General features: G+C 40.1%; 1 protein-coding gene across 13 annotated transcripts in view; it reads right to left on the minus strand.

Annotated features, from left to right (window-relative positions):
- Window positions 1-246: 246 nt before the first annotated feature.
- Window positions 247-24,201, minus strand: part of msi2b (musashi RNA-binding protein 2b) — a 234,946-nt gene continuing 210,991 nt past the window's right edge. For 2 of the 13 annotated variants that reach the window (XM_010874915.3, XM_010874750.3), the window contains exons 12-15: window positions 18,859-19,056; window positions 12,024-12,178; window positions 8,458-8,534; window positions 4,625-4,732 (exon numbers count right to left, since the gene is read on the minus strand). In XM_010874915.3, coding sequence (XP_010873217.1) covers window positions 8,493-8,534; window positions 12,024-12,178; window positions 18,859-19,056 — 395 coding nt within the window. In that variant the 3' untranslated portion in view covers window positions 4,625-4,732; window positions 8,458-8,492. Of the gene's footprint in view, window positions 4,733-8,457; window positions 8,535-12,023; window positions 12,179-17,388; window positions 17,622-18,858; window positions 19,057-24,201 lie in introns of those variants that run through there. The other 11 variants (XM_010874835.4, XM_020047728.2, XM_020047733.1 and 8 more) reach the window with 10 other exon arrangements.

Genomic DNA, 24,201 nt, shown 5'->3' on the forward strand with positions numbered 1-24,201 from the left:
AGCATTAATTATTTTAAATGATGTGATCAGAAAAAAATAATAGTTTCAATGAATATCTGACTTTTCTGGATGGGTGTACAACAGAATAAAACTACACACACTATAGGGCATTATATTCAACTTTGTGCATTTTAATTTTGTTGCATCTTCTGGCATACATTATCTTGCAAATATAAGTCAAAAGGTTTAATCCCACACCAACTAAACATTAAACAACATACCGTTTAAAATAAAAACAATGAGTGAAATGGTTCAAAACAGTATTTTATTTTTTTTTCCAGACAAACACGTTGATTTCTGGACCACAGTAGAGGATGGAAACCTTTCACAAACATTTTTATTATTATCATTATTTGAAAATACAAATATAAAATTATACTTTCCACATCTGAGATGTGAGAGACCCCCATCCACTTTAGTTTATTTTACAACAGGGCTTAAGCAAGCCATACAAGAAGACCTGAAAGATGCTTTCAGACGTCAGTCCGTTCAGTCAGCTCTCGTGGTAAAAAGTCCGTTAACATTAAAAAATGGGCAAGTGTTAGGAATGGGCAAGGCAATCAGAGAGAACGAACTCAAGAGGGAGCATGGGAAGAAAAGTCTCTGCTAAGGTAAGGTCAAACGTAGGACGAGTGTCCACAGAGACACACAGGACTTCTAATGACTGTACCGCTTCCCTAAACCTACTGTACACACACTCTGTCTCTCTGCTAGCAATAGCCCATGCCATCGTACTCACTGACAGACAAGTGACAGCTGGAAATAATGCTTTAGAATATTTATACCCTAATATATTAGTTGTAGGTTTTGATCTGAAACGAGAGTTCAGGTTCAACAAATAGACAAAAGCATTAATATATCCTAAATGTGTGTAAATAAAAATGCATGATATACTTGTAATTACAGTAGGTATGCGTGTGTGCATTGTCAGTTAATTCAGTGATGGGATGATTGTTTGGCCATTGCCTAGCACTTGCCTCAAGATTCAAGTTTAAATGGATACGGTAGTACACTCCCAATATATTCCCAAACGCCTTCCAGGTCGTTTTTTTCTTTTTTCTTTTTTTAAACCAACAATTATCCAATGATTAACTAGTCTAGCAAGATGTGTAACATTCATCAGCTGTAAACTGCTGTCAATGTGAAAGAAAAGTACAGCAACTACAGAGCCATGCTACCTTAAAGTCCAAGCTATGAGATCAAATGTAAAAATATATAAAAAAATGAATTCTAATAATAGTATCAACTGTTCAGAAAGGATAGCCAATCAAATATTACTTTAATCAAATGGTTCACCAGGTGTAGTAATATTGGTAGATGTTTAAAATGGAGACAGCATCTCATGACATATTACAGACGGTTGTAGTCTGGCTCTATCCGGGGACATACTGCGGTAATAATCTTACGTTCACCAACACATTTGAACATTTGTTCTCAGTCTTGAGAATTAAGCAAATCCTATCCTACTCTAACTCTCTGTGGTTCAATGATTAACTTCAATAAAAATGAACCTTAGTGTTACTTATACTTTGAGCAGGATGGTCTTAACAGTTAAGTTATTGGACAGTGTGAATGACCACACCAACCAGAGTGTATCATATGGCTACCATTTCAATGAGCAGACTATAAGAAGACCAAGCCGCTTGAGGGCAGGAGTATGAATTAATCTACAATGTAAAGGTTTCATGAAACCCTGGCTTTGATTAAAGTAAAATAAGCTAGTTCCAATATTTCAAGAATACAAAAATCCTTCAGAGTTCTCAAATGTTGATAATGAACTTAAACGAACCTATCAATGAATCCAAGTAGACAAATAGTGCCATGGGCCATTGGGATATTTTGTAATAGTATAAAACAAAATGGGCTTAGATATAATAGTCATGATTATTCCCATTATTGTCATTATTTTAACTGTCTAAAAATATTTATCCATTTATGTAATAAAATCCATAATAATATTTTGTGTTGCTCTTGAGAAACAATAACAAATAAAATGATTTTGCATATCTAGCATTAGCTTTTAAGGTAGTATGGCACACCCCTTTTTAAACATTCAAGGGTGGGGATCCAATCAATGCCTTGTTTACGATTCGGTGTTATAGCAATTACTGCTATAAATGTCTTCAATGAGAGCTTTGGTTAGTTGAAACCATGTGATATAAGTTAAACATAAAACAAACAATAAATTCAAAAATGCTATTGACACAAATGTAAGCATTTTTTGTATAACTATGGTAATTAATAAGATAAAGTTCTATCCTTACTGGTCCTAAACCTGCTAATATCTACATCTTATTTTTTACTACATAACATCTACCACTAATACTAGGAGAGAGTGAGACAGAGAGAGTGAAACATCGGGAGAGTGAAACGGAGGGTAAGAAAGAGGGATCAACAAATAAGTGTATAGACCACTACACTGGCATCAAAGACGGCACTCTGTTACAAGGTCATTTGCAGTTTTCTTTTTTTTCTTCACACATTATTGAAATACATTGATGATCAACATAAGATTACTGTATAAGGTGACAGGGAATGGAGAAAGAGTCAGATGGATGGACAGTATATTATAATTATATTGTTAGTATAATTAATATAATCATTAACAACCACAAAAATATTTATACAAATCCGTCTGATTAAAAATGTAAATCATTCAAGGGAACATTTTTTTCACTGTTTTGGGTAATATACACATATTTTTCTGTTTTGTTAATTCAATTATGACTTCATCAAGTCCCAACTTTATTTAAAAAGAATCCAGCATTCTGCTTCACCTGGTTGTTGAGTGAAATGACAAAAAACCTGCAGTTTACTGAGTACCTTAATCCAATAAATAATAAATCCAATATAATTTGAAACTTTTCTCCATCTAAACATATCCCATCCCTGACTGCAGGAAATTGCTTTAGTGACTTCAGTTAACAATCTTCCCTTTTTTCAAATTCTTTATTTGGCTAGGTCTAAATGCTCCCATCAATTGATTATTTTGTACTTATTTATAACACCCCCCCCCCCCCCAATTGCAACCATCAATATAATATCTAAAAGGATAAAAAGCAATAAAAAAGAATCCTTCATATATCATCTGATCAAGACCACTTTAAATATCCAACACTTCAATGTGCAAATAGAATAGGGTTACTTTTCTTCGTTCTAGTCACAGTGCAACAACTTGTTCTATTCATAATGTCAATCTGTTTAAGCCTCAAAAATTCATATGTCATCTCTTCTAAGACAAAACTCACAGGACTGAGGTAATGATAGATGTTTTGCCTTCCAAGTCAGTTCAAAAAACATCTCAACAACTTAAAACATATCTGCCTTAAAATATTGTCTGCCACATTAAAAGCAGGAGCTATATTTATGGAAAAAACAAAAAACAGAAAGACAATCAAAATGAAACATCAACACGTGCAGATTGGTATGAAATGTCTCTGGACACTCGTTGTCAACATCTTGTATTTTCACACGGATACAAAGTAAAAGTGTGCTTTGGATTTTTAATCATGTTCTTTTTTGTATGTATAATATTGGCTTAAAAAATCGCAGTGACAGATACAGTAGCCTTTCACTTGCGAGTATCAAGAAGAAGTTATGCCGGTATCCTCTGTAAGAGAAATTGTGTAGAAATGTCCAGTGTTAACCTTGTGTTATCTTTTAGAAGCTGTGCGCTTTTGAGCTCACCATGTAGATTCAGAAGACAGTACAGTATGCTGGTATGGCATTAGCACAATAAGAAAGCCAACAGTATTTACAAAGCAAGCCAACAGTGTTCTTGTAGGATCAAGTCCTCAATGGGGTTATCATGGCATTTTGTGCTACAAATGGATTATTATACGACAGAGCATTAAACGTCCTCAACTTTGAAACTTTGCGCTCTTGCACAGTACATCCTTTATGATGAACCATCACAAAAATATGGTGATCTCTCTGAAACGATTATATGCTGTGACTGGAATAGTATTTACACATATATTTTTTAATTTCACAAAGTATTAAAAGGAAAGGTTTTTCTTTTTTCCTGACAACAAAAACATTTGTAAAAAAGGACTGTGAAAATATTGTAGTCCTCTTATTGCCCAAAATAGATAATTAACAACAAAAAAGCTACTCAGATGTATTAGTTACCCTCTCTTTTAACTTGCCTTAACAAAACATTTCTTTAAGCCTAATCAGTTCATGTCAGTTTTCTTGTATGTGCAAACTGACACCTGAAAGTGTTTCCATTACCAAGGATAAAACCAAACACCCATAGCAACAAAGTTACCTCAAAAAAGAATAGAGAAATAAGCCGGTTTGTGTAAATAGTCATTTTTTAGAAGATCAAAAAATATGCAATGATGTAATACTAAGTTAAAACTAGAATCAATCTTCCCTTATTAATTTGAAGACTACACAAAAAAAGAAAAGAAAAAAAAGAAACAAAACCAACTGAAAATCAAATAAAATTACAAAGGAAATAACACCTAAATCGTACACAAACGTACTGGGTTACAATTAGATATAAAGGATGTGATAGACAGGTTTCGATTATAGTACAGCAGATTGTGGTTTCTTTTTTCTGAGATGATATTGACATTTTCCTCAGTTCATCTTCACGTGGTGCCACCTCCTCCAATATCCTCATTATGGGTTGACGCTGTAGTGCTTGGCATTGGATAGCATCACCTGTTCACATAGCCAGTTAAAAACTCCGCCCTGTCTTCCCCGGGCCTCCTGAAATACTCTGCTGGAATAGGAAACAGAAACATTCAAAGCAAGTAGTTAAAACCAAAAGCTCCCCTTTCTGTCACATTGACACTGCATGTTATGTTTGGAATCTTTTTCCCTCAACTGCCAATATTTCTTCAGTGTGATTTTATACCTCCTTATTTAAATGTTTCTATTGATTTTGAGAAATAAAAAGACAGATTGTAAAAATGTTTACAGTTGTTATTATTGTTTTAAACACAAGGTTGTCTAGATTTCTCACACCCAGTCTCTACATGAGACTGGGTGTCCCATAACAGGTTCCCATAACATCCCATAACAGGTTTTTCACTGGCTGAAAGATGGATGGCACTAGCCTGGAATCCATGATGAATTATTTTCATTTCACTGTTGTTCCATTTCAAGAAAGGATTCAAGGCTATGATGGTTACGGCAGTGAGACACCTAATTCCAGACTTAACATCCAGTATAGCAGTATACCTGCTAGGTCACTCCACAGGGCTTCATGGAACAAGGGCAGCAGGCATGGACAGGACATGACTCCCATGTTAGTCTACAGTACGGACAGCATGCACAAATACAAGCAGTAATGTTTAGCTACAGGTTAGATGAGGGTTTATACAGTACAGGCCAAAAGTTTGGACACACCTTCTCATTCAATGCGTTTCCTTTATTTTCATGACTATTTACATTGTAGATTCTCACTGAAGGCAACAAAACTATGAATGAACACATGTGAAATTATGTACTTAACAAAAAAGTGTGAAATAACTGAAAACATGTCTTATATTATAGTTTCTTCAAAGTAGCCACCCTTTGCTCTGATTATTGCTTTGCACACTCTTGGCATTCTCTTGATGAGCTTCAAGAGGTAGTCCCCTGAAATTGTTTTCCAACAGTCTTGAAGGTGTTCCCAGAGATACTTAGCACTTGTTGGCCCTTTTGCCTTCACTCTGCGGTCCAGCTCACCCCAAACCATCTCGATTGGATTCAGGTCCGGTGACTGTGGAGGCCAGGTCATCTGGCGCAGCACTCCATCTCTCTCCATTTTGGTCAAATAGCCCTTACACAGCCTGGAGGTGTGTTTGGGGTCATTGTCCTGTTGAAAAATAAATGATGGTCCAACTAAACACAAACCGGATGGGATGGCATGTCGCTGCAGGGTGCTGTGGTAGCCATGCTGGTTCAGTATGCCTTCAATTTTGAATAAATCCTCAACAGTGTCACCAGCAAAGCACCATCACACCTCCTCCTCCATGCTTCACGGTGGGAACCAGGCATGTAGAATCCATCCGTTCACCTTTTCTGTTTCGCACAAAGACAGAGCGGTTGGAACCAAAGATCTCAAATTTGGACTCATCAGACCAAAGCACAGATTTCCACTGGTCTAATGTCCATTCTTTGTGTTTTTTGGCCCAAACAAATCTCTTCTGCTTGTTGCCTCTCGTTAGCAGTGGTTTCCTAGCAGCTACTTGACCATGAAGGCCTGAATCGCGCAGTCTCCTCTTAACAGTTATTCTAGAGATGTGTCTGCTGCTAGAACACTGTGTGGCATTCAGCTGGTCTCTAATCTGAGCTGCTGTTAACCTGCAATTTCTGAGGCTGGTGACTCGGATGAACTTATCCTCAGCAGCAGAGGTGACTCTTGGTCTTCCTTTCCTGGGGCGGTCCTCATGTGAGCCAGTTTCGTTGTAGCGCTTGATGGTTTTTGCGACTGCACTTGGGGACACATTCAAAGTTTTCGCAATTTTAGGGCTGTTGGCTGTGTATCAACCTGACTTCTGCACAACACAACTGATGGTCCCAAACTCATTAATAAGGGAAGAAATTCCACTAATTAAACCAGACAAGGCACACCTGTGAAGTGAAAACCATTTCAGGTGACTACCTCATGAAGCTCATTGAGAGAACACCAAGGGTTTGCAGCGCTATTAAAAAAGCAAAGGGTGACTACTTTGAGGAATCTAAAATATAAGACATGTTTTCAGTTATTTCACACTTTTTTGTTAAGTACATAATTCCATGTGTTCATTCATAGTTTTGATGCCTTCAGTGAGAATCTACAATGTAAATAGTCATGAAAATAAAGAAAACGCATTGAATGAGAAGGTGTGTTCAAACATTTGGCCTGTACTGTATATATATTTTTTAAAGCAGGTTTACAGAAAACTGCACTTCACTCTGTTGCTTTCTCTGACGGCTTGCCCTGTCCCGGGTGTCCCCCCTTTCCCATGTGACCCCCTGTCCTGGATGTGGCCCACTGTCCACTCTGTCCCGTGTGGCCCCGTGTCCCGTGTGTGCCCCACTGTCCCCTCGGTCCCGTGTGTGGCCCCCTGACCCCAGTGGCCCGTGTGTGGCCCCCTGTCCCGTGTAGGCCGTGTGTGGCCCCCCGTCCCCTGCGTGGGGCCCTCTGTCCCCCCTGTCCCGTGTAGGCCGTGTGTGGCCCCTCGTCCCCTGTGTGTGGCCCCCTGTCCCCTATGGCCCGTGTGTGGCCCCTGTGGCCCATGTGTGGCCCCCTGTCCCGTGTGTGGCCCCCTGTCCCGTGTGGTTCGTGTGTGGCCCCCTGTCCCGTGTGGTCAACTCCAGACTAAATGAAACAGTGAAGACTACAGTAACTGATGACTACATATGTCGTGTCATTCCATTTCACGGCAATACAAGAACTTATCACAGCATGTTACACATCGGTCAATGGCAACACCATGCTGTCCATCCCACCATTTTGACATCACTCCAGCAGAGAGATTTATGAATAAAACTCCAGAGGAAAGTTGGCTTGGGCCGTCTCTGTCTAGGTTGATTTAACTTGACACATAGCAGACTGCCTAACACTAAAACTTGAAATGGTGAAGGGAACTATTGGTGTTGGAAAGCAGTGACTCCAACACTGCCCTAAGGCAAAGACTGTCACTGTAGAGACATCAGCACGCTCTGTGTACACAAATGCAAGCATGCACACACACCATTTTCACTCTCATTCTGTATTTTAACTGCTTACAAATGGACTGTACAGTATTCCTTCTGACTTCTAAAAGTTTGTTCTGAACAGTCATACAAGTTTGGCCATTTTCTTTCATTAAGTAACAGATAAAAATGTAAGTGAGGAGATGCCATGGACTCTGATAAAATGACCCAAAAGTGAGTGTGCACAGAACCAGCTACACCTTGCTCTCAGCATGAGCTCCCAACTCAGACCAATGTCCATTTAAAAAAAAGCAGCTTGTTAAGCCAGTCCATGTTCCCTGAACAGCCAACTCTATCCCACGAAGCTAGATGTGACTTGGTTAAATGATTGTCGGTTGATGGAAAGCTTGCTACATGAATCGGCAACATAAGAGAAAGCAACAGTGAATTAAGTATTAGCAGAGTTTGAGTAAACCCAGCACGTTTCCTTCGCAAACGACTGTCATTTCTGTTGTTAACACATGCGTAGCCCTGAAGAAACAGGGATGACACGGTAAAAAGTAATGGGGGAAGTAGTGTGCGGGTGTTATAAGTTAGAAATGTGCATTTCACCATCTCTGGATTGTTTAAAAATGGAAAATGACAAACATTCACTTTTTAAAGGGTTTAAATCCAAATATCCCAAAGAAAAATAATGCAGACATTTTAGCAATGCATAGAAACCCTGTAAAAAGTGTTTTTGTTTTTGATAGATCTATATCAGACATTAAACATAACAGGGAAAGAAAATGAAAGAATAGAATAGGAAAAGGACTAAACATTATATAAATGACATAATACCTCACATGAGATGGCAACCAACCACCTGTTAGGTTTCAATGGTATCCGTTTGTAAAAGCTGTCGCAATCAACGGGCCCTAAAAGTGTACAGTTAGTACCTGTGTCAGTATGCATTTCAGGGAAAAAGGCAAAAAAAATAAACCTATTACTGGTCAGTATATTTTATTCATAGGATGTGCTGCCAGCATGAATGGAAATGTATTTCGTTCATTTCCTCAAGTCAGGTTCGTTTTAGCCACAGGAACTGCATTTAGGCACCTATTCGGTTCATTAATTTTGAATGTTGAAAATTGCCACACAGAGGTGGGTCTTAGGCTGTCCCATTGGTGCTGGAAATCTGTCTGTCCGAGAGCAGACCTTTCTTTATTGGAAGCATAATGAAATCAACCCATCTGTAAAAAGTCCTGGATTTGGACATTGAAGAGAATGTCACCCCAGGGCTTGTGTTTTCTTTGTTGTTAAACCATTAGATTTTTATTGTGTCATTGCAACAACTCACAGCAGTCAGGAGAGTTAAAGATTGGGATGTGTCCTCCAAAGAATCTTGTCATGCATTATGCACTTTATTGCACTGTTCTCACATCTAGGAAGTTAGATGGAACCAATGCGCTTGGAGGTGAGCACACACAGGTAGTTGTAAGTAGTTGCCAAGGCTTGATGCGGTAAGGCATCCCTAGACTGGTGAACCCTCCCACCAAACCAGACTGTGCTGAGCCAATATGCACAGCCCATTGTGGGACTCCCTTTATTTGTAATGTATTACTTTCTATTTGATCAGAAGCCGTGAAAATAGCCAATTGAAATCTGCAGCAGTAATCAGATGTTTTCAACATGAATCATATTGAAGTTTGGCATTTCACTTAATTTACCACCAATAAGGAAAATAAAATATGGTTTAATGCTTTCTAAAGCAGGAGAGCTTCCAAAGTCTAACTGTACTGTTTATCTATTTACTATGTGATCAAGGTTTTTAAAATAATTTCGAGCATAGTAGTATTATAATGTAATCACATTCATGCTAACATGTATTAATCAAATCACCAGCAGAATCAAAAGACATGCAAATACAACTTCAACAGTGACAAAGATGACAGAATGGAAAATAAATAACATCTCCAAATGCCACCCAACCACTAAATATTGAGGAAACTGTGAACTTCAACAGCTAATGTCGCCAAAATGTGTTGCTGAATCCATTTGCTTCATGTATGTTTGAATATATAGCCATATACAGACAGGTGACAAGTTAAAGGAAAAACCTGAATAAATGAGTGGAGGAACATAATGAATGAAGACGCTTCCATTCAAGTGTATGGCATTAAACAATTAAACAATTAACACCCTATCCTATGCTCTGAGGCATGAATAAAAATGCTGAGCAATCCTGGTTGACTTCAATTTTGGATTGAGATGGCAAGAGGAAAGGATCAAAGTGACTTTGAAGGAGGGTTCATTATTGGAGCATGGATGGCAGGAGCACTCTAATGTATTGGTCCTCTTGTCCAGCTGTGCACCGGGGCCTCCCACTCCTCTTTCTATTCTGGTTAGAGACAGTTTGCTCTGTTATGTGAAGGGAGTAGTACACAACGTTCTACAAGATCTTCAGTTTCTTGGCAATTTCTTGCATGGAATAGCCTTAATTTCTCATATCTAGAATAGACTGATGTTTCAGAAGATAGTTTCAGAAGACTGTTCTTTGTTTCAGGCCATTTTGAGCCTGTAATCGAACTACTAATTAACTAGTCTAATGAGGGCCAGTTTTATTGCTTCTTTAATCAGCACAACAGTTTTCTGCCGTGCTAACATAATTGCAAAAGGGTTTTCTAATGATGACATAGTGTTTTAAAATGATGTACTTGGGTTAACAAACAACATGCCATTAGAACACAGGACTGATGGTTGCTGATAATGGGCCTCTGTACGCATATGTATATATTCTATTAAAAATCATCCCTTTCCATCTACAATAGTCATTTACATGTCTACACTGTATTAATGATTAATTAGATGTTATTTTAATTGACCAAAAAAAGAAAACAAGGACATTTCTAAGTGGCCCCAAACTTTTGAACGGTAGTGTATATATTTATATAAAATACGTTTATATCAATATTTAAACAGTTAAGTATAACTAAGAACACGTTCACAGTTACAGTGAAAACTGCCTTGCTCTGGGACAGAAGTACATATTTTTCACCTTGCCAGCTCAGGATTTGACCCTAGCAATTTAGGATTAGGCCAGATGCTCTAACCACTAGGCTACCTGCCACAATATACTTTAGCAACAGCATGAAATAACATGCATAATCTCTAAACTAAAGTCCAGCTATATTTCTCCAATCTATATTTCACTTGTTTTGGTTCAAACTGTCTCTCAAAGTCAAATGGAAGGTCACATTCCACACCGGTTCCAAATTCAAAATGATGGTTCAACAGTTTGCTAATATAATAAAAGCCCCCCTCTGTATCCAGAGAAATATAATAAAAGCCCCCTTTTGTATCCAGAGAAATATAATAAAAGCCCCCTCTGTATCCAGAGTAGTACTTCATGTGCCGACATGAGTCCTTTTCAATTCCTTTAACATGCTAGGAATGCACTGAAAGTCTCAGCTTCCCAGAGGATGATTTCAAGGTGTGTGTTCAACCGACCAAATATACTGAAAGCCTGACTCAGATTTTTTAACTGTTGAGCTTTGGACATGAGTTGAAACAGGGTGAACATTATAAATGTTCTGTTTGGCAGACTATAAAGCCTTCAGTTACTCATCAATCATAGTAGGAGCAGCGCTGCATCCGGATTTGTTCCTCAGCAGGCTAAAAAACTTCCCCTGTCAAAGTTTTCACCCTACAGCAGCCAATAGGAATAAGTAATATCCATGAAATAAAATGACATTCCAGATAGAAGCAAAAACAACTATTTTTAAATTTTTTGGGGGGACCTTTTGACTGGCACATGATCAGAAGTACATTGACACAGGTGATGACAGGCTGTACCAGTTCACAGTTTGTTATAAGGTTAGCGCAGCTGACAAAAAAATGGAATGTGTGAATGAAGATAGAAAAATGTTGGCAATGCAGACAATCACACAGAACCATGCGCCGAGCACCCGTCTCCCACTTGTGCTTTTTTTCATGGCTTTACGGCAAACATTAATATTTTGTTGCCATTTCAAAAATCAGTTGCCATTTCAAAGTCTTTGACTGAATTAGGCCCAGAATCCTTTACAGTCACACTGAACATAGTTAATGTGCCAAAACTGATTAAACTTCGGCAGAATAAACAGAAGTAGCCTTAATGTTTTTATTGGTTCAGAGACACTGATTTCTGATGAACATTTATTTTATGACGCCAGCATGTTCACATAACGTAAACACTTTCTAGGGCTAGAGCTTGTTGGATAAAGCACAAAACTAAACTTACTACCAATGACATCCAACTGATTCGTTATCCTGATGGTTAGCTGAAATGGTCTGAGAGAATGAACAAGGACGATGGATGACAGCACAGAGACGATAAAGGCAGTGCTGGAGGAGGTGGACGAAGTGGTGGAGTAGGCCATACTTACAGCAATGCTGTGGCCGAAGCCAGAGCCTGGCTGGGGGCTAGCAGCACTAATGTAGTTGCCCACGCCGGAGTCCTGGCTGGGAGTGCCATAGAGGTCAGCCACAGGCCCGGGACTGTTGGCGCCGGGGAAGGCTCCGGGCCGTGGCGGGTTGGTGCCTGCCGGAGGGGGGGAGGGAGTAGGTGCGCCAGAATTGGGATGAGCAAAGTAGCTGTTTAGGACTATCGTGCAAAGATAGATAAAAGCTGAGTAAAAGGCTTAAGCCTGGCATGCACAGTAGTACTGGCCTGGCAAACACAAAGCACTATCATCTCAATACACTACAGTCAATCAGGAAATGACAACATCAAGGAAGGAGGAAGAGTGCTCATCGTGTATGTATACATTTACTAAGCTCTTTTCCCCCAAGTGAAATTTAAGCATCATAAAGATAATTTGTTTGGGGGGCCTGGTCTTGAAATATACATTTGTTAAATGTATATATATTCTATAAGCCACCTGGCAAACTACAAATAAAAAGTAGGTGCAACATTTTGTATGCTCATGCATGACCAGTGATTTGTGTTTAGTACTCTGAGCATTCACATTCCATGCAAACTACTGCTGATCTATAAGCGCATCTATACAGCCGCCAAAAGAGCTCATCTCAAAAGCCTATAGGATATAAAGACGTGGCACAGAAAACGTATGCCACCTCCTTACAGCTCCCTCTCCTTATCACCAACAGTGTTTTTTTTAAGATCTCTCCACCTCACGCTGTAATGCGCGCCTGCCAGCGTCAAATATGACTGCCTGCCAGTTCATGAATCCCTCTCATACAGTAAATTGCTCCGGGGATTTGGGCACAACACCCCCTATCTAATCAACACCTGTCGCTAGGAGAGGCCCTCTCTCCCCTCCTTTAAATATATGATGGTGATTATCTTCCCCTTAGTGCCAGGGGTATCAGGCCTAGCTGGAGCCTGACAGCCAGGAAATTACACAGGGTGTCCTGGGTAATGCCTGCTAAAAGACTGCATCATTGAGTCACATTTCCAGAGCAGCCGCCCGCCAAGCCCAGCCATCCCTCCACGGATAGAGCGCACTTTAAAGAGCAGAGAGATGGGGTCCAGCACCCGCCCTCCGCATCTCAGAGCTCACTCAGAGCAGAGAGAAAGGATGAGGGAGACAAAATGTGTGTTTAATGTGAGGTACGTAGGCCACTATAACCAACTCAACAAAGTCTGAACAGCCTATATGACCTTGTCGTGTGCACAGGGAAAACTACTACTAATATATGGTGAGAGGAAAAGAGAACCAGACAACGTCTTTTGAAAAGTAGAACACTGCTTAGTGTAGAAATCCCAGACTAATAAATCTGGCAATTAGGAAATCAGAGAGCAAGAATGAGTGAAAAGGGGGGGACGAGAGGAACCCTGGGGTTGTTTTAAATTGCTCTAATTGTTCTATAGACCATTGTAGTCTGATGTAGTCACCAAATGACCCTCTGTTTTAGTGTGTTTAAAAATACATAGTAAAATGAATAAAAACTTACAAGGATGTATTCAGTTACACATTTCTGGGAACCTTAGGTCCCCATGGCGAGGTCTCCACATTTTTCTCTCTGAGTGACACTCACTGACACTAATATTAATAAAGAAATATTAAACCAGCCTCAGCACTTCTGCCGAAAGCTTTTGGTTGTTGCGGACATTTGTTGAAACTAAGGTCTGTTATTTTGCTGGATTTTAAGACTCATGAGGCTAAGGGTTATTAAAACCTGCTCAAGAAAGGAGACATTCCAGTGTCGGGATGCAAACAGAGAAGGATTTAGCTACACAATATAACTTTGCAATATACTGAAATAACCTCTCTACAGACAGACCTCCATAAGCACACACACACACAAACCAAATACGTGTTTTTCCCTTTAAAAGCAGCTGGTTAAATAACGACAGAAAGTTACATTTGCCTCAGTGAGGGAGAAATAAAAACATTTTCAGGGGACGCTATTGCTAAATATTAAACATGATCTCTGACTAGCTGCACTGTTCTTATCAGACTGGCCCACTGCTAACAAGGCTGTTTTAACCATTTACCCCCACACTCTGTTTATACAGCAGGCTAGATTTCTCATAATTGGTGGACTTTGCTGAACTGCACATCGCCTGGCCATTCCCATGTTGAACACAATTTATGGTTTTTAAACCACACTGTCAGCCCCACTAATAGCTAAACATGAATTACGCTCATTGGAGCACAGCTGTGTGGTTAGAACACTGTTGGTGATTTAAAAAGAAAGGTCAGTCACCTCCTCCCGTTGCAATAAAGTGTTCAGCACTTTCTACTTTAGTCGAGATTTATCAAAAGTGTTTAAAGGACAGCCAAAAGACCGGGCAAAGCTAGAAAAGTGAGGTGTACATTTCTGAAGACCATAGAATTTAGAGTGTATGCGTATGAGCTATGGTAACAGTTACCCGTTTAATGCATTCAGCAACTAGGGCTGAAGAAAAAGATTTTCTGATTAATTGGTACTTTTATTTGGACAATCTGAAATTGATGCTTAAAACCCAGAAATCTATTTTAGAAATCAATGCCTTTTCTCTTTGGAGGTGTTAAACTAGGAGGTCAGAAGGAACCAGCCACTGTGATGGACAATGCTCCTTGGCAATAATGGAGGTTCTTCATGTGGACCGTTCTGCACACACACCAAACTTCTGGCTGTTCTCAGACTTCCAGCGATCGCATGCTTGATTGGTCGGGTGAGGCGCATTGCAACCTATTTTAACCATAGCACTACGGCCAGCCACGTGCTTGAAGAGAAGCAGAGGTTTCTTGAACTCCCTTTACACAAGCTGCGGATTGACGTTGTGACCAGGTGGAAAAGTGCACTGGAGATCCTACGAAGCTTCCAGGAGCAGCAACCAGCCATCTTGGCAGCTCTGCTCTCACTAACTACATGCAGTTAACAAATGATTAGATCTTCTCTAACTACTTTTTACAGATAAGTCCTTTTTACTAACTCCTTCAACTGTGGTTTGCATCAGATTTCTACAAAATCATTGGTTTCAATATGCCATCCTCCTGCTAAGTGCTCCGAGCAATGGCTGTTTACATTAGTTGAGAAAAAAAATCTGCCTGGTTTCATTGGAATCAGCAAAAAGATCAAGCCACGCAGAATTTAAAATACATGTTTACAACTTATAATTGGATATAGTTTGCAATAATTAATGCAGGTCATTGATTATGATGATACACCCATTGGTTGTTATTAAAATGCACTTTTCTAGAACGACTTGCACTATTTTACAAGACAAATCAGAGCCATAGTTAATCCGCCATTACCTCATGGTAGTTCATGAGTTGCTTTTTATTTTTATTTATTAATATTTTGTTAAAAAAGCTATTTATTTTTGGTCATTTATATTAGTTAAATAAAAAGTAATTTGATGTAATGTTTTGGGTCTGGTCATCCATGTTTAACATTAATCTTTAGCAATCAGTCATGTTATACAAACCCACTGTGCAGTTCATTGCCTTCATTCTCAGAAAATCTTTCATATAAGCGTTATTGGTATTGTAATTATCACTATCCAAATTGAATCCAATTTGAATCAGAATGGAATTTGGACTGTGAATCAAAATCAGGAGATCATTTCCAATACCCAACCCTACCAGTAACACAGCTTTCTTTGTTTTTAAAATAGTTTTGTTGCTGGTATCTCCAAAGATGTCTCGCCTACAGCTATTAACTTAATCTTGATTTTTATGAATGCTTTTCATACTTTTGTAACTACAGTCAAATAAAAGCCTTTCTAGCAACATTTTCGGTCCACTGACTATGTACTCTGTAGAATGCAATGATTAGTAAAAACTAAAAACATAGATTTAGGAAAAAATACATGTATATTCATGTATTTACAACGCTCCTGAAAAAGTCAAATCATGATTTAGTTAGAGCTTTGTCTGAAGGTAGATGGGACAGTAACCCTTGCTGCTGAATAAGGAAGCATAAGGGATTTGTAGGAGAGGAAAATTGGAGCCAGTGACATTGAGAACACCAGATGGGGATCCCAAGGAAAACTGTAATGCCAAGGTTTTTTAATTTTTTTTACATGGGTGTTGCTCCTGTCCCAATTTTTATTTATATTTTTTTAAAGAACTGAGTCCCTGAAGTGAGAATCATACACATATCATGACTCTGGCACCAAAATAATACACAATACATTCCTGGCCGGTATGTCAACGCCATTAGGGAATATGGAATAACAACACAGCAGCTACTGGTTTGGGTTAAATCCTATATGGCACAGAGATAACTGGCATGCTTGTAATCTGCAGGAACTGGTGTGTGTAGACCAAACTCTGAAGGGCGTCATAAGAATGTATGCAGAAAATTATTTTCATACACAGTGTCTTCAGAAAGTATTCAGATACCTTTATTTTCACCACATTTTATTGTGTTATAGACTTCATTTATAATTGACTAAATATACAGTGGGGAGAACAAGTATTTGATACACTGCCAATTTTGCAGGTTTTCCTATTACAAAGCATGTAGAGGTCTGTAATTATTATCATAGGTAGGCTTCGGAATCTAAAACAAAAATCCAGAAAATCACATTGTATGATTTTTAAATAATTAATTTGCATTTTATTGCATGACATAAGTATTTGATCACCTAGCAACCAGTAAGAATTCCAGCTCTCACAGACCTGTTAGTTTTTCTTTAAGAAGCCCTCCTGTTCTCCACTCATTACATGTATTAACTGCACCTGTTTGAACTCGTTACGTTATAAAAGACACCTGTCCACACACTCAATCAAACAGACTCCAACCTCTCCACAATGGCCAAGACCAGAGAGCTGTGTAAGGACATCAGGGATAAAATTGTAGACCCACACAAGGCTGAGATGGGCTACAGGACAATAGGCAAGCAGCTTGGTGAGAAGGCAACAACTGTTGGGGCAATTATTAGAAAATGAAAGTTCAAGATGACGATCAATCTCCCTCGGTCTGGGGCTCCATGCAAGATGTCACCTTGTGGGGCCTCAATGATCATGAGGAAGGTGAGGGATCAACCCAGAACTACATGGCAGGACCTGGTCAATGACATGTAGAGAGCTGGGACCACAGTCTCAAAGAAAACCATTAGTAACACACTACAGTGTGTGCAAACCTGGTCAAGAACTACAATAAACGTATCATCTCTGTAATTGCAAACAAAGGTTTCTGTACCAAATATTAAGTTCTGCTTTTCTGATGTATCAAATTCTTATGTCATGCAATAAAATGCAAATTAATAACTTAAAAATCATAATGTGATTTTCTGGATTTTTGTTTTAGATTCCATCACTCACAGTTGAAGAGTACCTATGATAAAAATGACAGACTTCTACATGCTGTGGGAAAACCAGCAATATCGGCAGTGTATAAAATACTTGTTCTCTCCACTGTATGACTGTGAAATAGACACGTTGGGAACCATCATGACTTTTCCTAGAGATGGCGGTCCAGGAACAGGGCTAAAATGCTCACACTAACAGATCTTCAGAATTTCACTTCAGAGATGATGGAACCTGCCAAAGGGATGACGGAACCTGCCAAAGGGATGACGGAACCTGCCAAAGGGACAACAGTCACTGCAGTACTCCATTAAAAGGCATTTGACATGCCACCTGAAGAACTCTGAGAGCATGAGGAAAAAGATGATCTGGTGAGACCAAAATCAAACTATTAGGTCTGAATGCCAAGCACTATGTCTGCTGAAAACAAGGTACCGCTCATCACCTGGCTAATACCATCCCTTTGGTGAAGCATGGTGGTGGGAGCATCATGCTATGGGGTTGTTTCTCAGCGGCAAGGACTAGGAGATTGGTCAGTATTGCCAGGATCTCATACTGAGGTAATGATTCATCTTTCAGCAAGACAACAACCCCAAGCTCACACCCAAGACTTTTTGTGGATTAGGACAGGTTTGTTAATATCCTTGAGTGGTCCAGCCAAAGCTGGACACGTTACAGAACATCTGTGGGGAGACTATCGCAGTTCAATAACGCTACCCATCCACTCTGACAGAGCTTGAAAGGATCTAAAAGGAAGCATGTGAGAAACTGCCAAAATGCAGGTCTGCATAGCTGGTAGAGACATACCCAAGAAGATATCACATTGTGATTGCTGCTAAAAGTGCTTCTACCAAGTATTGAAGGAAGGGTCTGCATCCTTATGAAGATAACATATTTCAGTTACTACTTTCTGCAAATTGGCACACATTTCCGATTTTTTTTTTGATTTGTAATTATAGGTCACTGTATTTAGATTGATGGCAAAAAAGACAAGTTATCAATTATTAATTTAGTCTATAACACAACAAAAGGTGGAAAAGGTGAAGGGGGTCTGAATACTTTCCAAAGGCACTGTAGGTCACCATAACTGAAACTCATCAATGACAAGTGTCTGTCTGTCGGTCAATCAATAATCAGCTATCTGTCCGTCTGGTCGTCCCTCAGTTCCGCATGGAGTGTGTAATCAGACAGATACATGTACAGTATACATACATATCAAAACACATCCAGGCTAGTGGCAGATAACATCCAAGTCAATTCCCCAAGCAGTGCTAAGAGGCATGCAGGGCATTGCTGGCAAGCAACCAGGGGTCCTACGCAACAGGAAACAGCGCATCACCTTCCCATGAGTTTTCCCTCCCTGTCTACATAAAAGCCTTTCTGTCCCATCCTCTCTCTCTCTGTCTGTCTCAATAGCCTCCTGATGAGTTTCTGGGTAGACTTCATGGATCTTAATGTGAATGGCATCATTGACTGATTGAAGAACTGAAGGAGACGTAAGCAGAGTACACACCTGGGCTCTTAAAGGGATCCGGGCTGTGCTGCAGGTGGTGCTGGAGGGGGGAGTTGCAGGCGGAGGTGGCATGATGCTCACTGTGCTGCAGCATCTGAGCAGCCTGGGGCCCCAGGGAGCCATAGTCGGCAAAGGAGCAAGGAGGCCCCCGCAGGTCACTGGCCCCGGCCCCGGAATAGAACCCATAGTCTGGGAACCCTGAGAGATAGGGGTATAATATAGGGGAGGGGGAGGGGCGGAATGGGATGGGACGCATGTCCATCATCGTGGAAGCAAAGTACACAGCACTAGTAATGTCATGACTTGGTTTTTGTGTGTGTTATTTTAATGCTACATTGTTGTTTGTTCTGCATGGCATTGTGGTGTGCTGCAGGTCAAGGCATGACTGGTTTGCTTCCTGCTTCCCCCTATGGCCCGCTCCACCCCCAGCAGCCCAGACGATAGTGTGAGCATGTGGTGTGAGTGGACACTGGACTACACCAGCCAGCCCTGCGTCCTAACACCAATGTAACTGGTGGTCGACGGAAATCTACTTTAGTAGAGCTTAAATGTGGTCAAAATACTTGTATCTTCACTTCATCGCTGCAAAAAACACAAATATTAACTTTGTCTGAAATACACACCATAGACTCAAGGGTAAAAAATAACCAAAAGAGATAATCCTAGAATAAGCATGGAAATGATTAGGAACAATCAATTATTCATGTCTGGGCTTCTGCTCATAATTCAATAATTGCAGAACAGAAATGTCATTCCAGATGTGAGGCAAGATTTCCGGATGTACAGGAGTGCTGTGTAGAGGACAGACTTGGAAAGTTACAAATGTAAATAGTGACTCCAAAAAGTACCAAAGGGCAATCATAGACAATCCTCAAAGAGTGCCGTCTACCATGTCAGTGGACTGTACTGTATCTGTACGCCTCCCATCTGGGATGTTCCAATGAGCTAGCGTTGATGACAGGTCTCCTAACTCCAGTTACAAGTGCTTTTAAGACTTAGCATAGACACTGACATGAATCTACTTAAACTAATCCAAGAGCTATGCACTGTATGTAGATGGAAAAGAGTGAAATCAATGTTAATGTTTCCCTGACAAGAGTTCTAAACACTCAAGGAGATGAAAGAGTGGAAGAAAGGTTACAGATAAAATAGAGAAGAGTTCAGGATGAGAGAAGGGTTCAGGATAAAACAGAGAAAGTGAGGGGGGTTTGGGATGAGAGAAAGAAAGAGGGTTCGGGATGAAAGAGAGCGAGGGGTTTAGGATGAAAGATATAAGAGTTTGGGATGAGAGAGGGAAAAAGAAAGGGGTTTGGGGATGAAAGAAAAAGAAAGAGGATTTCAGGAGGAAAGAAAGAAAGAGGGGTTTAGAATGAAAGAGAAAGAGAGAAGGGTTCAGAAATCAAGAGAGAAAGAAAGAGGGGTTTAGGATGAAAGAGAAAGAAAAGAATGTTCAGGATGAAAGAGAGGAAGAGAAAGCATATCAGGATGACAGAGAGAAAAAATAGGTGTTGAGGATGAAAGAGAGAAGAGTACAATATATGCTTGCCTTTTCCTCCCTGCATCTCTCCAGAGGGGGATGCCCACTCAAGCAATGCGTCTTCAATCATTTAAGGATGGAAACAAAAAACAACACACACACACACACACTAAACTTTTAATCCATTTTTGATGTGTGTGCTAATAGGCGTGTGTCCTTGAGGTTCAAAGTGATTCCTGAGCTCTCCTCTAATTAGATGTCCCGTCCTGTTTCCTCTCATCTTCCTAATTAGATCTTTAACAACAAACAAATGAAGACTTGTACAGAGCAACGCCACCATCTCCCACATTAGCTCAAACAGAGGGGCTGGCCCAGACTGCCCTGTTCCCTTTGTCCCCCTCACAGGTCACCCAACACCATGGCACAATCTCCCATTAAACAAAGCCAAGTGGGAACACACACTGAGGTCCAAATGCGCAGACACACACACATACATTTACACACATCCTTAAACACATACATACATAGACAATGTACACACCTGCCAGCTTTGTTTGCCCTGTTATGGAAAATGTGTCCTAGGCTGCTCGTGTCTCTGCTGCCGTGAAGGTCTTATCTAACAAAGCACCACAAAATGACTTGTATTATTCATGGAGATCACGGCCAATGATAGCACTATCTGTTTAAAATATAGAATAAAATGCGGTTTAAATGCGTCCATTTAAAAACTACAGAGACCACTGGATCGACCATCTGGAAGAATGGAGGTGCCTGATTATCGGGCAGAGCTAATTTTCCTTTCTGTGCATGCAAATTATTCACTTTGAGCGTGTGGAACTGAAAAACGGAGTGGAATTAAACAGCAGAATTGAAGAGATCAAAGTTGGGACAGTAATTGCAAGGCTCTGATGTTCCACCAGCGACTTGTGTCTGTCTGTCTGTTCTGATTGAGAAGAGGAAAACCTTTTTTTTTACTTCCCTGGAGAGCAGGACAAATTGGAGTATTGGTTGCCATCTATGCCTTCTTATTGTACACACAATGTAAATGTACGCACAACCTAAATGTACGCACAGCCTAAATGTACGCACAGCCTAAATGTATGTACAAGCAGCCTTAATGTACACACAGCCTAAATGTATGTACAAGCAGCCTAAATGTACACACAGCCTAAATGTATGTACAAGCAGCCTAAATGTACACACAGCCTAAATGTATGTACAAGCAGCCTAAATGTACACACAGCCTAAATGTATGTACAAGCAGCCTAAATGTACACACAGCCTTAATGTAAACAGCCTAAATGTATGTACAAGCAGCCTAAATGTACACACAGCCTTAATGTAAACAGCCTAAATGTATGTAAACACAGCCTTAATGTAAACACAGCCTAAATGTATGTACAAGCACCCTAAATGTAAACACAGCCTAAATGTATGTACACACAGCCTTAATGTAAACACAGCCTAAATGTATGTACAAGCAGCCTAAATGTACGCACAGCCTTAATGTAAACACAGCCTTAATGTAAACACAGCCTAAATGTATGTACAAGCAGCCTAAATGCACACACAGTCTTAATGTAAACACAGCCTAAATGTACACACAGCCTAAATGTAAACACAGCCTTAATGTACACACAGACTAAATGCATGTACAAGCAGCCTAAATGTACACACAGCCTTACTGTACACACAGCCTAAATGCTTCCAATTTGACCATGCCGTGAATTAAAAGGCAGTCTTTTTCATTTATGAAAGGGAGTGAAAGGAATATTGAAAACAAAGCCAATACATTTCTTCCTGCAATTAACATAGTCACTGTTACTCAATTCTATCGGCTCCTGCTTAGTATGAATGGTGCCATTTTTTAACCACTAATCTCTACGTGAGGTCTTTATGCAGGATGCACACTGGGGTGAACCAATCACAAAGTTTCACAGCCCAGCTTGTCAACATTACTGGATGGGGAAAGTTTTAAAGTTATTAGCTGAATAGACATACTGTTTACAGGCAGCACTCGGTGTTCCTTGTGCTTGCTTCCAAAAGGAATAGTTAAAGCATTTACAGTGGGGAGAACAAGTATTTGATACACTGCCGATTTTGCAGGTTTTCCCACTTACAAAGCATGTAGAAGTCTGTAATTTTTATTATAGGTACACTTCAACCATGAGTGACGGAATCTATTTTTTTTAATGATTTTTAAGTAATTCATTTGCATTTTATTGCATGACATAAGAATTTGATACATCAGAAAAGCAGAACTTAATATTTGGTACAGAAACCTTTGTTTGCAATTACAGAGATCATATGTTTCCTGTAGTTCTTGACCAGGTTTGCTCACATTGCAGCAGGGATTTTGGCCCACTCCTCCATACAGATCCTTCAGGTTTCGGGGCTGTCGCTGGGCAATACGGACTTTCAGCTCCCTCCAAAGATTTTCTATTGGGTTCAGGTCTGGAGACTGGCTAGACCACTCCAGGACCTTGAGATGCTTCTTATGTAGCCACTCCTTAGTTGTCCTGGCTGAGTGTTTCGGGTCAAATGTCATGCTGGAAGACCCAGCCACGACCCATCTTCAATGCTCTTACTGAGGGAAGGAGGTTGTTGGCCAAGATCTCGCAATACATGGCCCAATCCATCCTCCCCTCAATACGGTACAGTCGTCCTGTCCCCTTTGCAGAAAAGCATCCCCAAAGAATGATGTTTCCACCTCCATGCTTCACGGTTAGGATGGTGTTCTTGGGGTTGTACTCATCCTTCTTCTTCCTCCAAACACGGCGAGTGGAGTTTAGACCAAAAAGCTCTATTTTTGTCTCATCAGACAACATGACCTTCTCCCATTCCTCCTCTGGATCATCCAGATGGTCATTGGCAAACTTCAGACGGGCCTGGACATGCGCTGGCTTGAGCAGGGGGACCTTGCGTGCCCTGCAGGATTTTAATCCATGACAGCGTAGTGTGTTACTAATGGTTTTCTTTGAGACTGTGGTCCCAGCTCTCTTCAGGTCATTGACCAGGTCCTGCCATGTAGTTCTGGGTTGATCCCTCACCTCCCTCATGATCATTGAGGCCCCACAAGGTGAGATCTTGCATGGAGCCCCAGACCGAGGGAGATTGATCGTCATCTTGAACTTTCATTTTCTAATAATTGCCCCAACAGTTGTTGCCTTCTCACCAAGCTGCTTGCCTATTGTCCTGTAGCCCATCCCAGCCTTGTGCAGGTCTACAATTTTATCCCTGATGTCCTTATATAGCTCTCTGGTCTTGGCCATTGTGGAGAGGTTGGAGTCTGTTTGATTGAATGTGCGGACAGGTGTCTTTTATACAGGTAATGCGTTCAAACAGGTGCAGTTAATACAGGTAATGAGTGGAGAACAGGAGGTGTTCTTAAAGAAAAACTAACAAGTCTGTGAGAGCCAGAATTCTTACTGGTTGGTAGGTGATCAAATACCTATGTCATGCAATAAAATGCAAATTAATTCTCTCACAGTTAAAGTGTACCTATGATAAAAATGACAGACCTCTATATGCTTTTAAGTAGGAAAACCTGCAAAATCGGCAGTGTATCAAATACTTGTTCTCCCCACTGTATGTCCAGAATATACTATAGTTATTAAAACAGAGCTTCATTAGCCATTCATGGAACAAAGCCAAATGGGATTTAAATGTGACAGCAACATTTTCTGCATTCCCAAAAGCCAATTCAGTGTTCCTCATTCTTGCATAGTCAGCTAGATAGATAGTTAATACTAAATGGTATAAAACAATACTACAGTAGGGATGCACAGATAAGAAAATGATTGACCAATAGGCAATATTCATATAACATAATTTAAATTATAATAATAAAACAATAGGACATAACT

The sequence above is a fragment of the Esox lucius genome, chromosome 1 (genome assembly GCF_011004845.1).
Source record: "Esox lucius isolate fEsoLuc1 chromosome 1, fEsoLuc1.pri, whole genome shotgun sequence".
NCBI lineage: Eukaryota > Metazoa > Chordata > Actinopteri > Esociformes > Esocidae > Esox > Esox lucius.